Consider the following 16,228-nt stretch of genomic DNA (forward strand, 5'->3'; position numbering starts at 1 on the left):
AGAGAGGAAAGCACGGGAGTCTTCCTTGCACACCAACACACAGCATCGGGTTCCAGTGGCCCAACAGGACCCCTCGGGCACTCCTGGAGCTGGGGTGCAGTGGGGTTGGCTCTCCATGAGCCATGTGGGGTGCGAGTAGGGGAGCGTGGTTCACTAGCAGAAAAGGTGTGGTGGCCAGACAGGGCAGGCCACCATGCTGCACAACTCCAGGACCTTCTGTGTCCACCACCGAGAGGTGTCCTTTGTCCTCTGCTGTGGTGGGGGTGGGGGGTATGTTCTGAGGACCAGCCCGGAGAGGATTTCTCTCCTTTTTTAGTGCTTCCTTTTTCTCCCTGAAGCTCTGCTAAGGCTGAGCGGGCCTGGGCTGGAGCGTCCATCTGTCCGTGGGGCAGCCCATCCTGTGGGAGGTTAGAGAACTGTCAGGACTGCCCCTGAGATTCGGTGCAGCTGTTCCTGATGCACTCCCGATGGCCAGGCCAGCCCCAGGAGCCCCTCCCCACCCTCCGATCCATCTCAGGTCATAAAAATGGCACTGGATGAGCTGCGTCTGTTGAAGTTGCAAAAATTAATTCAAAGTCGGTAATAAAGTTATAAAGGGCTGGGATGAAATAATCCTAATGAGCATCTTTTAATAAACTGCACCAGTGGGGCTCCGTGCTGATGGCCCCCGTGGGGCTGAGCCTGCCTTCTGCTTCCCAGAGCCTCCAAAGAGCCTGCCTGCTTCCAAACAGGGCTTTCTGCCGTGTCCTGATTACACTTCCACATAAACATATTTCATCTTAATGATGATCTTTAGGGGAATGTGCAGCCAGAGCGACTGTCTCTTGGTTGGTAACAAATGGAGGGGATGACCTTGCTCCCGTTGACCTCCCCTGGATGGGGCTCCCCATGTTGGAGGAGAGGCTGCTGCTGTTCCAGGCTTTGGTCCTCCTGGGCCCGGCGGTGGCCCCTGCAGGCCCTGGCAGTGCTTGTAAGCAGGAACTGGGCTGGCATTCTGGCCTGGGTATTTGCCAACGTCATGGCCTTAGTCTAATTTCCTGAGCCTCCCTCTCCTCTCCTGGGCAATATGGCAGTTCTGGCTCTGCAGGGCGGTTATTAGGACTTACGTTTTGGGCACGCCTAAGCACTGGAAAAAGAGGATGATTTGTTCCCATCCACGTAGTTGGCAGGTTGAGGCAGTAGCACAGCACCTCTGTCTGTGTGCAGGTGCCTCAGTGAGTGTGCCTGTCTGCCCTCAGGCCATCCCCTAGTGAGTGTGCCCATCTGTCATTGCACCATCCCTTAGTGAGTGTGCCTGTCTGCCCTCATGCCATCCCCTAGCGAGTGTGCCCATCTTCCCTTGTGCTATCCCCTAGCAAGTGTGCCCGTCCCCCCTTGCACCATCTCCTAGTGAGTGTGCCCATCCACCTTCACGCCGTCCCCTAGCAAGTGCACCCATCCACCCTCACGCCGTCCCCTAGCAAGTGTGCCATCTGCCCTCGCATTCAGCCAGCAGAGTCCAACACAGTGGGAAACGGCTCACAGGGGTTGGGGCAGCCAAGGAGAGAGCTGGGAAAGAGCCCTAGGCTTAGAACCCAAAGCCCGCCCAACAGCAAGATTATAAAAAGGTGCCTAGCTACATTTTCTTCTAGCACTTCTATGACTTCCTTTCGGTCATCTCATCCACTAGGAATCTGTTTTTGCTTACGGCATGAGGTCAAAATTTGACCTTTTCCTCCCTCTAACCAGTTGTCCTAACATCGTTAAAACAAAGAAAGAAACAAACAAAAGCCATTTATCTCCCCAGCCTGCTCTTTCTTCTTTTCTCCTGCAATGAGCAACCATTTCAGTTGATCAAAGGGTATCCTTTTGTTAGTGTACATTTTTGCAACGTGAGTGTTGCTGTCTTGTGTCTGTGTATCCGTAATTTACATAAGTCACTCTGAAGTGTCTGATTCTGTTTCTTACCTTCTACACTTAGCTCTCTGTTTTTAAGATCCATCCACCTATGTAGATATCAAACTTCTAACTTTGGTAGCACTTTGTGGGGTGCCCCCACCACATCTGCCTCTCCTCTCACGCACGGATGACCCCTGTGTTATTTCCAGCTCCCCTCACTCCACCCAAGCAATGCTGCGAGGGGCAGCTCCCCATTGCCTCCTTACAGACCTGTGCAAGTTTGCCCATCTGCAAGCCAGTCCATGGGGGCCAACAATGGCCCATGGGCCGAGGGTCAGCCCAAGGAGGGCACTGGGATATCCGATAGACATCCTGTATCTTTAGGATATGAGCCACATGGTGCTCTTCCTCATCATCCCCTCAGTAGTGCCAGACTGCCAGATTGTCCTGGCCTGCTCCACCTCCACCGTTTCCTAGCACCATTTGCTACCTTTATCATTTACTAATTTTTTTTACTATATGGCTACTTGAGCAACTATTTATAATTACATGCAAATGAGTATCAAAGATGATTAATATTAAAGCAGAGAGCAGGCACACACTGGCAGTGTAAAGAGAGGACGGCACTGCCCCCGCTGGACAGAGGCTCCCGGAGGCGAGCAGATCAGTCTCCAGGTCGTGGTCTGACTCCTGCTTCTCTGGGAGCTGACAAGGCCCCTCCTGGGGAAGTCGTGAGCAAGGTCTCGAGGGAGTCTTGGGCTCAGCACAGTCAGCCACCTGGCAGGGCCAAGGTGGGGACCAGGCGCTGGACCTGCAGCGGAAATACGGTCAGAGGGAGGGGGCTGTCCTGTACATCCTGCTTCTAAGCTCACCACGGCCTGCCTTCAGCTCTCCGTGGGGGGAAAGCTGGGAACTTCTGTGAGTGTTGTGCGTCCTCAGCAGAGGATGGGAGCGCCCCTCATCGGCACATGGCCAAGCCAAGTACTGCCGAGAACCTAGGCCAAGCTCTCCTGGGCGTTCTGACCCCGGCCTACAGCTGGCCTGATGGAGGTGGGGCCTTGTGAAGATCGTTCACCCATGGGTCACACTGCTCAGTATGGCTCAGTCGCCCTCCACGTCTGGTGCAGAGCCATCACCCCAGGGTCACTTCTCACCACCCTCCATGGGCCTCCCAGGCCATGCCTTATGTGTTGGGCTCCCATTTTCTGCCCATTTTCTGTATCTGTGTCTTACATCTTACTCTTCCTTTTTTTTTTTTTTTTAATGGAGCACACCTTTCAGGAGCTTCTTGAAAGGAGTGCTTGTTAGGTAAATCTTTTGAGAACTGACATGTCTGGAAACGTCCTTATTCCACTTTCATTCTTGATGGGGAACGTGTCTGGGTGCAGAATTCCAGTTGGGAAATCATTTTCCTTCAGAATTCTGAAGGCTTTGCTCCACTGTTTTCTTGCATCTAATGCTGCTTTTGAGAACTCTGAGTCATACTGATTCCAATTCTTTGTCTATGACCTCTCCTGTCACCTGATTTTCCCCTTTTCTTATTCTCTGGGAGACTTTGTAGAATGTGGCTGTCTTCATGGCCAGCCTGGGATTCAACTTTCTTGATATACTAAGTCTGTTACCACTTGCCCATCTGTTTCCAGCCTCCCACAGTTCCCTTGTTATTTCTTCCCCTCCTGTTCTCGCTATCCTTCTAGGCTTGTGACTTTAAATTTTTTTTTAAATTTCTTTACTCAACTTTTCATGGGATTGTAGAAAGGAGCCAAATCAGATATCTGTGTTCAGTTTTTACCTGGAAACCCCCATATTCTTGGGTCTGTTTTTGGAAGTTTTTGTTTTGTTTTGTTTTGTTTTGAGATGGAGTTTTGCTCTCCTTGCGCAGGCTGGAGTGCAGTGGCATGATCTCGGCTCACCACAACCTCCGCCTCCCGGGTTCAAGCGATTCTCCTGCCTTAGCCTCCTGAGTAGCTGGGATTACAGGCATACGCCACCACGCCTGGCTGATTTTGTATTTTTAGTAGAGATAGGGTTTCTCCATGTTGGTCAGGCTGGTCTCAAACTCCCAACCTCAGGTGATCCACCCACCTCGACCTCCCAAAGTGCTGGGATTACAGGCGTGAGCCACCGCGCCCAGCCTGTTTTTGGAAGTTTTATTCAGCTCCATTGATCTGACATCACTATGTTTTCATTAACATTATTTTATAATACGTTGCATTAATTTGAAAGACACATACCTCCTCGTTATGATTCTTTTCCATTATTTTTCTGTCTGGTGTCACGTATAGTCTTCCAGATGAATGTTGGAATCACTTTGTTGGGTTTTAACAATTATTTGATGGAGATTATGTTACATTTCTTGATTTATTTGGAGACGGGTCAGCTTCCAGTCCAGGATTATGTCAGTGTATCTTCATTTACTGAGGTCTTCTTTTGTGTTTTTGGAGATTTTAGACTATATTACACTACTTCTTGTGTAGTCTTTGAACATTTATTAGTTTTTGTTTATTCTTAGATACTTGGGAGTTTTGTTCTTATAGTTGATAAGCTCTTTTTTCCACTCTACTTTCTAGGGTTATTGCTATGTTCAAGAAAAGTATTGATCTTTGCATACTTATTTTTTGTGAGATGAGAAGTATCTATTCCTCATGGGTTTGGTTAAACTCTTCTATGGAAGCATTTCTGTGACTACTCTTTCAATTTCTTCTGAGGTTATTGGTTTATTCAGGTTTTCTACTTGAGCCATGAGTGGAAAGGACATTTTTCATTTAGTCTAGGCCTATTAGAACTGTGCTTTTAATTTCAGATGTTTAGGGTTTAGGGTTTCATTGTTGTCTCTGATTTTGTCTCAGTAATGGTGATTGTGGGCATGATTTTTGAGTTGTGCCCTAATGTGTGGTAAAATGTGGAACTTCTCCCGTGTGTGATTGACAAGGGCATGGTTCTGGTTGTTGGGTCTGAACATTAGGTTTTCCTATTAATTCCAATAGTTTCTATCCTTACCTGATGTATCAAACTTGTCTGGAATAAATGTATTACCGTGCTCCGATCACTGTGGCCTTGTCTCTTCTTCCTTGCATCAGGTTGAAGCTCTTAGGGGCATAAACTTTCGTATCTTTTACATTTTTTCCCATGAGTTGTTTATCAGTTTGTCTCCATAAATGCCTTGGTTGGCGATTACATGGTACATGTTTCTTTGCCCCACTTTTTTTTAGCTCCTCCCGGTCACTTCGACTTGGTTACTCCATATGCAAGTAATTCATAGCTGGATTTTGTTCCCTCTCATACTCCTCCAACCGTCATCACACTTTTGCTCCTGGTCTTGGCTCCCCACCCCCCAGTGTGGCCCCTCTGACCCTGCTGCACCTGCCTCTCGTATCCCAGTTCCCAACTCCCCCAAGGCCCCCAGCTCGCCTCTGCTGGGCCCTCTGTTCCCAAAGCATCTCTCTGTCATGACTCCAGCCCCTCACAGCCATGCACTTACCCGTGGGGCACTGGGGAAACTGAGGCACACCAGACCCCATGGTCTCCATCCCCCAGAGTTCTCTGTCTGAGAGGTAAAGTCAGTTAATGCCCAGGCAAATTCACAAATGAGACAAGACCTGCCCGTGGTGGAGCGTAGCAGGAAGGAAGAGCACGAGGTGCTGTTGGGAGAAATCAGGGGAGGGGCGATTTCAGTTTAGGATGAAATAAGGAAAGTTCTCCCTGAGGAGCTGATGTTTCATTAGACACCTGAAGGAAGAGAGCAATGAGGGGGTGGTCATCCCATGGAGAGGGGACAGCAGTCTGCCCTGTCACTGAACAGTGTTGTCCTCAGGTTTTAAGCATCCCTGCCCCAGCCCCTGTCCCTGTCCTCCCCTAGTGACACGCAGTGGGGCTATGGAGGAGGCAGAGAGGGGCAGAACATGCTCCTGTCTTCCAAGAGCTCTGAGTCCCATGAAAGGCAGTGGGCTCCCTTCCTTTTGGGTCTTCCAGGGGGCCTAAATTTGGCCAACAGCAGCGGCAGCAGCAGAAAGGGCATCCCAGGTGAAGAGGCCAGCCCCGAAAAGGCATAGGCCTGGGCTTCGCACAGGGGACAGCAAACACCCACCCGCCCTTAGCCCTGCAAAGCCCCTGCCTGCCCTCAGAGCCCATACCTGTTCACTGTACCTGCCCTCAGAGCCCACACCTGCCCACTGCACCTGCCCTCAGAGCCCACATGTGCCCCCTACACCTGTCCTCAGAGCCCACACCTGCCCACTGCACCCGCCCTCAGGGTCCACGCCTGCTCACTGCACCTGTCCTCAGAGCCCACACCTGCCCAATGCACCCGCCCTCAGGGTCCACGCCTGCTCACTGCACCTGCCCTCAGGGTCCACACCTGCTCACTGCACCTGCCCTCAGAGCCCACACCTGCCCACTGCACCTGCCCTCAGAGCCCACACGTGCCCCCTACACCTGTCCTCAGAGCCCACACCTGCCCAATGCACCCGCCCTCAGGGTCCACGCCTGCTCACTGCACCTGCCCTCAGCCCACACCTGCCCGCACCATCCCACAATGCTCCCAAGGTTACAGACTCAGTCCCAGGTTTTCTCCTCTCTAGGCTAATCATACTTGTTTCTACAATGTTTATTCCCACAAATCAGCCCTCAGTGCTGGTGAAGTACAGAAAGGCTCTGGGCATGTGGACAACGTTGGACCCAGAGGCCTGCGCACATGCCCACTCGTCCTTTCTGGTGGTGTGGCTTGTCCGAGTCGTGTAATTTTTCTGCTCCTTGGTTGTTTCCGTGATACTAAAATGGGACGATATGCTGATGGTGACGAGCCTCCACCTTGGTGAGGGGATTGGATGGCTGCTGGGGGTATGGAGCTTTTGGCACTGTGAAGGGCTGTGCACACACCCCTGCCTGGAGACTTGGGGCGTGCCTAGGATGCTGGCAGGTGCAGCCCTCGCCCACGTGCCCTGTGCGCTATGGCACTTTGGATGAGCCCACGGCTGCTGTGACCCACCCATTCCCCTGCCGGAATTCCCTGGACAGAACTGCTGCTTCCACTCATTCCATCCTCTCCCTGTTTATTGACTGACTCTTCGATGGAGTCTTTTTGTTCCACTCTAGAGACTCTGAAACAGGATGGCTCTGGAGTTCTTCCCACAGTGTCATTCTTTGACCATGATGTGAGCAAAGAGATTTCCAGCTGCCATCCAGAAGGTGCCCCAAGCATAGGGAATGCCAGGAACTCAAAAACTCTGTGTTACCTATTTAAAAGATGGGATCCTGCCACAGACACCTCCCTTCAGGGTAGCCGCAGCCCACCTGGGCATGACTTCTGGGGCCTGGTCAATCAGCACCCCCAGGGGGCCCAGCGACTTCTTGTGGGGAAGGCTGCACACAGAGGAAAGGAAGACCAAGGGCAGCGTCATCCTCCTGCCTCCACAGGAGACGGGCAGCGCTGACCACTCATCCAAGCAGGGTCAATGCCGAGGGATAGAGCAGAGGCTGTGTGAGCTCCTGGTCACCACAGGCTGGGCTACAAACATAGGGAGCTCCCAGGGGAGGAGGGGAGAGCAGCAAATAGCCCCCTCCTGCCTTGGAGGGACTGAGTGGAACAGGGGCCATTAGACCAGGTAGGCAACCAGTGCAGGTGGGCAGGCCCAAGATCAAGGTTGACTGAGTCGGCTTCACTAGGAAGCCTACTCAGGACCGTGCCAGGCCCACTGACCAGAGCTCCTTATAGCAAGACTCTGTTTGGGGAACAGCCTGCAAGGGCCAGCATGTGGTCAGAATCTCTTCATGGCTTGGGTTAAGCCCACTGTGGGGAAAACTGAGGTGGTACTCGTGATTGACAGGCTCAGGGTCAATCCTATTGTGGGGAAAACTGAGGTGGCACTCGTGATTGACAGGGTCAGGATCAATCCTATTGTGGGGAAAACTGAGGTGGCACTCATGATTGACAAGCTGGGGCTTCAGCCTGACTGCCTGGTCTTTTTGGGACAGAGGAGGCAGGAGGGTGTCTGGGCCAGGGCTCCTGTTGCCCCAGGCCTGAGGGTTCTCCCCTTGTCCTGTCCAGCCTGAATATGACTGAGGCTTCCAGGGGCCAGACTCGGGGTGGCTGTCACCTGCTAGGTGACCCAGGCCCCTGTCTTCCTCTCTTCACCCACTTTACCTTTGGGCCTTGGACCGTCTCTAGGCACTGGTCCTGGGTGGAGAAGGAGTGCTCTAGAACATAATTTCCAAATTTCCCCCCTAAATTATCACGATTAAAATATTGATGGCAACAATAATAAATCCATTTCAGGTGAAACTGACACTTTTAAAGCATCTTTAGAAACCTTCGCTCTTTTTCATGGGCCTGCAACACACAATTTAGTTAAAAACTCCGCCTGCTCAGCAGAAGCAGCCTCAAGACGTGCCGCAGCCCAGCTCTGCCCGACTCGGCGCCCCAGTCCTCCTACGGGAGTGTCTGGAGGGTCCCTGCATGGTGACTCCGGGCTTAGGGCCAGAAAGACATACTGTGATGCCTTCTGGTGCCAGAATGACATTGAGGGTGGCAGGCAGCGGCCCTGGTGAGCCAAGCCCTGTGGGTTTTGTCTCCAGGTGTGGCCCCTCAATTCACGGTCCAGGGCTCCCCTGGGGTTGCCCCGTCTCCTAATTCCTCAAGAGAAGCTGGATGTTCTAGAATTTTTAAACATGAAATCTTCCAATTTTCAAACACTATTAACCGAATGTCACCACGTGGTCTCAGCGGGTGCCTCTGTGGTCTGGTTTTGCCGAGGGCACCGCCGCGTGTGACCCCTTGCTTGACAAGGGCAGAGGGTAACGTCCGGCCTATTCCCCAGGGGAAGAAGAGTTTTCCTATGGAAATTAGCATCTCTCTGCTTTCCAAGGTGATTCTGAAGGTGAACTGTCTCTGTTCTTTGGAAATGCAAAGAAATAAATGTACAAAAATAGAGTGGCGATTCCTCAACCCCCCTGTCAGGCTTAAGTCCCTGGCGCTTCCTCTGGGAAGAGCATGGACGGCCCTGAATCATCCAGGCAGCTAAGCAGACTGCTCAGCTCCACACGGCCCTGCCCGCAGGCCTGCCGCCCCGCCCCGTCCCTGGAGTGGCCCAGGGAGTCCTTGCTGTGTACATGCGTGTGTGTGTGCATGTGTGTGTACCTGTGTGTGTGCTTGTGTATGTTGAGGGGACACAGAACTGTGGAGCTGGAGGTGGTACGAGGACCCCCAAAGGTACTGGAACCCCAGCAGCTGCTCAGCCCTGGCCCCACTTCTCTTTTCTGTCCCAGCCCTCGCCCTCTGCCTCGCACCTCCACTGTCTCTCTTGGTCTTGCCCACAGTCGGGTTGCAGGTTTGTGCCCGAAACCTCGTGTTCAGTCTGTCTTGTCTGAGCCAGGCTGCAGGGTGCAAGGAGAGAGCTCCTGGCTGAGAGTTGGCCACACTGGTATGCCATGGGTCTCCCCAGCTGTAAAACGGAAATGGCCAAGTCCGCCGAGAGGCCTGCTGTCAGCACTGGGTGAGGAAGTGTGTGCCGGGATGGGGCCCGGTGCCAGGCTGCCTCACTGTCCGAGTGGCCGTGCCACCTGCAGAGGCCTGGTTCTGCCCCCAGGGCCTGTCCTGGGCCACCCTCACAGGGAGGGAGTGCCTGTCCCTACCTGGAAGAGGCAGCAGGAGAGAGGCGTTGGGGTGAAAAGTGTTTTTCTGGAAGACTCTTTGTAGAGAGGTGGTGCAGCAGGGACGCTGGTCTCCCACAGCTGCAGGGGCCTCGGGGTCCTGTGGGTTGGTGATGTCACGATGACCTGCAGCCCTGGGTCTGTCCTGGGCCAGGAGTCTCTGAGGACCTGCCTGGGGAATGCCACGGAGACGCAGGACGCTGGGGCCGGGACCTGGCTTAGACAGAGACCAGTGCAAGGGAATGGGGGCTTCCTGGACGCTGGGGCTTGGGGGGCAGTGGGCAGTGTGGTCTGGGGCTGCCGTCGATGCTGAAGGTCAGCCTGGCCAGCCTTGCTGTGGCCTTTAGAGATGGGCAGTGGAGGGCTGGGAACTGAAGCCTGGTCCAGGGTGGTCTCTGGCCCGCAGGACACGGAACAGAGCAGAAACCGCGCTGCACAGAAGGCAGGGATGATATCCGGGGCGGGCTCCCCAGGATGGCAGCCCCAAGTGGCCAGGGGCACACCCTGGGGGCAGGAGGTCGGTGCCTGCCCAGGGGGTTCGTCTTGGTCTCAGAACAATTCAATCAGACCAGAGGCGGTACAGTTCGCCTGCGGAGGGGCCGGGACCTGGCCCAGAGGTGTGGGGCCTCATTTCGGTGGAGGACTGAGCAGGAAGTTCTGGGAGGGACCCAAGGAGACAGTGGGGAACATGCGCAGCCCAGGATGGGCCTCAGTTTCCCCAGTCATAACAGCTGGCGGTGACACCTGAGACACCAGTCCTTTGGCACCTGGCAGCCCTTCGGGGGAGAAGAGGCGGCTCTGCCCACTCCTGCTTCAGGCAGCGCGGGCTGGGGTTCCCGGCCTCTCTGTGGCTGGGAGCCAGCCCTGGGATCCGTAAGGCAGCGGTGACACTGGGCTGGGACTCTCACAGTCTCAGCAGGCCTGACCATCGTGTGGAGGCCACTGTGGCCCCTGCTGTGGCTGGGGTTGCCACCAGGGGCTGGGGAACGAGCGGTCCTGGAAGTCACAGAGGTGCCTGTCTGAGCCCTGCTGCATCTGAGACAGCTTGGCAAGTGTCTGCCGCCTTCCTCTGCACCTCACTTTCCTCTGTAAAATGGAACAGTACCCTGGGTTCGGGGTGCTGTGAGTTTCAAATGAGAGGATGGCCGAGCTGGTGAGCTGTTGCCTGGTGGGTGGTGGTGTGGCTGGGTGGGTTTGCCCTGCTGCTGAAGACGGTGTCCTCTCCTTGCAGGGGCCTCCCTGGGCAACTTGGACAGCCTCAGCCGCGCCCTGGGCGTCCTGGAGGAGCACGTCAACAGCTCGAGGCGGAGGGCACGCAGGCATGCTGCAGACGACGACTACAACATCGAGGTCCTGCTGGGCGTGGACGACTCCGTGGTGCAGTTCCACGGGAAGGAGCATGTGCAGAAGTACCTGCTCACACTCATGAACATTGTGAGTCGGGTGGCTGAGGGGCGGGGCGGGGCGGGGAGGGTCAGCCAGGGGCTGGGCAGGCCAGAGAGGCCCAGCTGCGTCCCCTGAGGCTCTGCTGATTTCCTTGTAGCCAGAGGTGAGTGCCACCGTCTCAGGGAGGCACTCTGGGTCCACAGGTGAGACAAGTTGACCCTCCCTGACCTCAGTTTTCTCATCTGCAAATTGCGGGTAATTCCAACTTGTGGGCTCTTTACAGGCTAAGGCGGTTTTATGCAGACTCCAGTCATTTGAATGGCAAATGTCATTCAATGGGTCATTTGAAAAACAGGTTTTCTCAATGTTTGCCACTTTTAAGACTAAAATTATTTTAAAAGGAAACCTCATTTTACCTAAAAAGCTAACCTAATAGTAAGACATAAAGTGACGTTATTCAGCCCCAACTAGATAGTCCTGCCTTCCTCCGGCTCCGAACAGAGGCCCTTTCTGTTTACAGTAGAGATCAGTGTGCACTAGAGCGAGGGCCAGACACCAACCCAGGGCCCCTCCTTGAAGCTGGCAGTGGGAGCAACTGAAAATCGGGGAGCGAACTCCTTTCTCCCTGTGAGTCTGGGCTATTGAAAGGGGTGTCTGTGTCCCACCTCTGTCTTCTGGGCACCTGCCCCTTGTCTGCCTGATGCTAAGAGATTAAAGAACCACCTCCCTCGTTCCACACCCCCCGCAGCCTGAGCGGGAGATGCAAGGATGCTGTGCCATGTGTGGGTGGAGGCTGTGCAGGCCTTTCCTCTCTCTGCCTCAAGTGGCCAGAGCCACTGTGGGGGTGAGGGGCATCCAGTCTTCAAAATGCAGGTTCCCAGGGGAGCAGACTGGCTCGGCTGAGCCCTGCAGGGAAAAGAAGGGGTGAGAAGGGGGACCAGGGCACGGCCTGGAATGTGAGATGCTGCCAGTGGGGCGTTAGGGGGCAGGGGGGCATTTGTGGGAGGAAGCCAGGCCTTAGGGAAGGCTGGAGGTGGTGTGGAAGCCGGGCGGGTGGGAAGTTCTAGAACCCCGTGCTGTGTGTCCAAACCTGTGGATGAATGAGGTCCTCTGGGGCCGGGCTGGAGGCAGGCAGCGGGGTGTGGAGGTCTGCTCGGAGTCTGCTGCTCAGCTCTGCTTTTCCGGCCAGGGATGAGCCCCCCCAGGAACCAAGCTGACACATGGGTCAGAGTCCCCAGGGCCCTGGTGAAAAGATACCTCAGGGGGAAAAGGGGGATGTGAGTAAGCTGAACACTTGACAAGAGACCCCACCTTCATGCTCACTTTCCTCTTGACCGACCTTGCACGAGTCCGCGAGCCCTCTGGAGCCCAGCCTTATCCACACGGGGGGCTGAAGTCCACCGCGTCGGCAAAATTTGTTTTATTTGGGAGAGCGTTTTCACAATTAACCTCATCTTATTTCTGAAACGTACCTTTAATGCAATAATAATAACAATAAAACCATAATGGCTACAATTATTGAGCCTCTACTATGTGACCATGCCAAGCCCACACTGGGCACCAGCCATGCTGAATTATCTTAGGAAGTCCTCAGGCAGGGTCTGTGAGACTGGTAGGTATAAAATCTTGTCTTCCCCTAGCATCATATTGCCTTCCAACCCAGCAGGGAAAGGACTGGGCTTGGAATCACAGTCCGATGGCGGCTCCCGGCCTTGCCTTTTCCAGGCACATCCTTGGGATCGCTGCTCCCATCCTCTGAGCCTTGGTTTTCTCGTCTATAAAATGGGTCAGTGTTTTCGTCGTGGGGGTTGTGAGGGTTAAATGAGAGAATGTCGGTGACTGTGCTTTTCAGTCTCTCAGTAGAGTGAACACGTTTGTAGTTTCCACATAAAATGTGGTTTTGTTATCATGACAGTGACACTATCTAATTTAGTGACAGCCCAGGAGGGGTCACTGCTGAGAGCCCACCAAGGACGCTGACTGAAGGTGGGACCCCAGGTGAGTCCTTCATGAGGCCGGTGGAGGCAGATCAGCCTTTCTCCTGGTACCGAGGGTCTCTCTGTCACAACGGCTGGTTGGAGGATGTCTAGAAGGTTCTCTGACTTTTGCCATCCAACTTTATTCAAACCCTAGTGATCCAGCCGTACCCCCCATTTTGAATAATGGGAAGGTTCGTTTCTAGAAAAGCATGAGAAATTTAAAACGTCTTACATTGAGATGAGTTTTATCACAACAGAGAAGCCGTTTTAGGAGACAAGTCTCAGAAGTTGAGAAAATATTTGGGCCGTGTCTTTTGTCCCCTGTTGCACAGAAGTGAGCACTGATTCATTCAGCAAATGTGTTGATAGCATGTTTGACATGGGCACAGCGGGAGTGTCCTGCAGAGGTGGTGGGGCATGGCAGAGAGTCCCGGGGCTTGGGAGACCAGTGGCAGAGGGTCAGCAGGGGGTCTGTCCTCTGATCGGAGCCCCAGCTCCCGCTGCAAGAGCGCAGCGTGGCCGAGGGAGACAAGGCGTGGCTGTGCTTGGAGCATGCGTTGCCCTGATGGTTAATACCTTGCGTCCTCACTGAGAGCCTGTGCATGCCCAGAGAGTCCTAGGGACAGATCTAAGGCATGCCGGACCCTTCGGTGGTCTTGGGGAGGAGGAGCATTGAGGGAGCGTCTGAGAAAGGATGACCTTCCAGAACACTGCTGTGCAACCGAGCTCAGAGCTTCCTGCAGTGCTGGAGAGGAGAGACGCCGGTTTTGCCCCTTCTGGCGCAGCAGCCACCCGGCTCTTGCGCACTTGAAGTGTGGCAGGTGTCCTTGAAGAACTGAACTTTTAATTTAACTTATTTGTTCCAAGATAATTTTAATTAACAATTTTTTAATCGCGGTGAAATATACAGAACATAAGTCAGCGTCTTCACCATTTTTAAGTGCGAGTTTCAGTGGCGTAAGCACATTCACATGGTTGGGCCACCATCGCCACCACCGTCCACAGAACTCTTCATCCTGTAAAACTGAAACTGTGCCGGTTAAATTTCAGCCCTGTTCCTCCCCTCCCCCAGCTCCTGGCACCCACCACTCCGCTTTCTGTTTCTAAGAATTTGACTACTCTGGGTACCTCGCATAAGTGGATCACACAGTAATTGTCCTTTTGCGTCTGGCTTACTTCACTTAGCACGATGTCCTCAGGGGCCTTTTGTTTTGCAGCATATGTAAGAATGTCCTTCCTTTTCAGGGAGGAATAGTATCCTGGTCATCCATGGGCACTCGGGTTGCCCCCTCATGGGCTACCATGAATAATGCTGCCCTGAACGTGGGTGTTCAGACCCTGCTTTCCGTTCTCTTGACTATATGCCCTTAAGTAGAATTGCGGGGCACAGGGTAATTCTTTCTTTAACTTTTTGAGGAGTTTCCACACTGTTTTCCACAGTGGCTGCACCATTTTGCCAACAGTGTACAGGGATTCTAGTCTCTCCAAATTGTCACCAACACTTGTCTCTTTTTTCTTTTTTATGGTAGCCACCCCAAAGAGTACTTTATTTGAATGAATTTGCACCTAGATGGAAGCCGCAGTGTGGCTGGCAGCTGCTGCGCGGGACAGGGCAGGGCTGGCTCTGTGCACAGACGGACTGCCTACCGTGCCCTGTCTCTGAACTGGGGTGCTGTGGGGGCCTCAAACCACAATCCCAAGGGGCCCCCCAAGGCCTGGCCAGTGGCTTGTCACAGTCCTCTTGTAAGTCCCAGCTGGCCACGGGGCTCCCCATGGCTGGAGCTAAAGCAAAAGCATGGAAGGACAGGGGTGGTGGCAGCCAGCTGGGACTGGGCTCCCAGTGAGCTGTTTGACTGGCTGTAGAGCAGGTGGGGCTGGGCAATGGCACGCCCAGAGCCCAGGGTGTGGGGGCCAGTCCTGGGCAGTGAGCTGCCCACTGAACTGGATGCAGAGAACGGTGGCACAGCCTGTGCCCTGGGAAAGGCCATCCAGCCCTGGGAGGAGGAGCTGGTGCGGGCCCCGATGGTGAGGACCCAGGGAATGCAGGCTCTGAGGAGGAGGTGAGGCAGAGGCAGGCTGAGTGCAGGCACAGCTCCACCCTGGCAGCCCTGCACTGCCTCCGTTTCCCTCATCATTTGGGGTGACTTCCGCCTGCAGAACTGCCTTTGGGATCTCTTTGTGGCAGAGCCTGCGCCAGAATATGGGGTCCAGGGGTGGCACAGGCAGTTCAGCCTCATCAGTCACCCCCATGCTCCTCTCCTCTGCCCAGGCTCCCTTGTAACTGACATGGAACTGCATGGCTAGTTTTGCCTAGTGGCCTGTGTGAAAGGAAGTGATTTGGGTCACCTGTGGACCAAGGCTGATCAGAGCTTGGAGTCCCCTCCATCTCTGTCTCCCCCGCCATGGAAACCTTGGAAACCACGTGTCCCGGAAGGCACAGCTACAGCATAGGCTCGGCCCCCGACCCGCGCCGCACCGTGGTGTGAGTAGGGAAACACAGCGTACACTGTATTGTGTTCAGCTGCTGAGATGGGGTGGATTCTCGGCATAGCCATCCTCCTCTGTCTGGTGCCCCTGGCTGCCATTCGTACGGGGGACCAGTGTTTATGGGGCATCTATTATATGTCAGGCTAGGGGTGGGGCCGTGAGCATGACAGGGCGTAGCCCTGCTCCCTTGCATTCTGGGAAGGGGGACACAGACGATATTCAAGTGAAAAACAAACGGGATCATTTCAAGTAATGATAAATGCAGTTAAAGAAATAAAATCGTTATGAGATGAAGAAGGAAGAAGGGTAGGGGAAGGCAGGCCACTTTATACAGGAGGTCGGGGGCTGGTGCACGGGAGATATCATGGGAGCTGAGGCTCATGACAAATGAAGGATGTGGGAAGAGGTAGGATAGGGATAGCCTGTTCCAAGTCTGGGGGAGGGGGCAGGTGGCGCCAAGGCCCTGAGGCAGGAATGGGGCCGGCTGGAAGAATGGAGAAGGCCTGGCCTGTGAAATAGGGGGCACAGGTAGGGGAAGTTGGGATGAGCAAGGCCGGCCACCGCAGTCTTCCAGAGGTGGAGGGGAGCTGCCTGTGGCTCCGGGAGCAGTGGAAATCACGGGAGGGGCTGCTTCCTTTTCTTGTGAATGGCAAGACATGATATTCCCTTTTCCATGGGAAAATGAAGCTGCCCTTCTCATCTCAGACTTGCCAGAAGGGAAGAGGGTTGGAAACGGAGCATTTCACAAGGGCCACCTGGGCACAGAAAGGGGCTCTTTGGTTTAGGCAACCACCCCCCTGCTCATTCCGGCAGCCCCTGATGGGTCCAGTTTTCTTATCCTCCTCCTTATA

The 16,228-nt window shown here is 54.1% G+C and overlaps 1 protein-coding gene across 2 annotated transcripts in view; it reads left to right on the top strand.

Annotated features, from left to right (window-relative positions):
• Positions 1 to 16,228, top strand: part of ADAMTS2 (ADAM metallopeptidase with thrombospondin type 1 motif 2) — a 232,081-nt gene that overhangs the window by 122,100 nt on the left and 93,753 nt on the right. For both annotated transcript variants that reach the window (XM_008015512.3, XM_037992670.2), the window contains one exon: positions 10,757 to 10,959. In XM_008015512.3, coding sequence (XP_008013703.3) covers positions 10,757 to 10,959 — 203 coding nt within the window. The remainder of the gene's footprint in view (positions 1 to 10,756; positions 10,960 to 16,228) is intronic.

Source organism: Chlorocebus sabaeus, chromosome 23, assembly GCF_047675955.1.
Source record: "Chlorocebus sabaeus isolate Y175 chromosome 23, mChlSab1.0.hap1, whole genome shotgun sequence".
In the NCBI taxonomy this organism is placed as follows: Eukaryota; Metazoa; Chordata; class Mammalia; order Primates; family Cercopithecidae; genus Chlorocebus; species Chlorocebus sabaeus.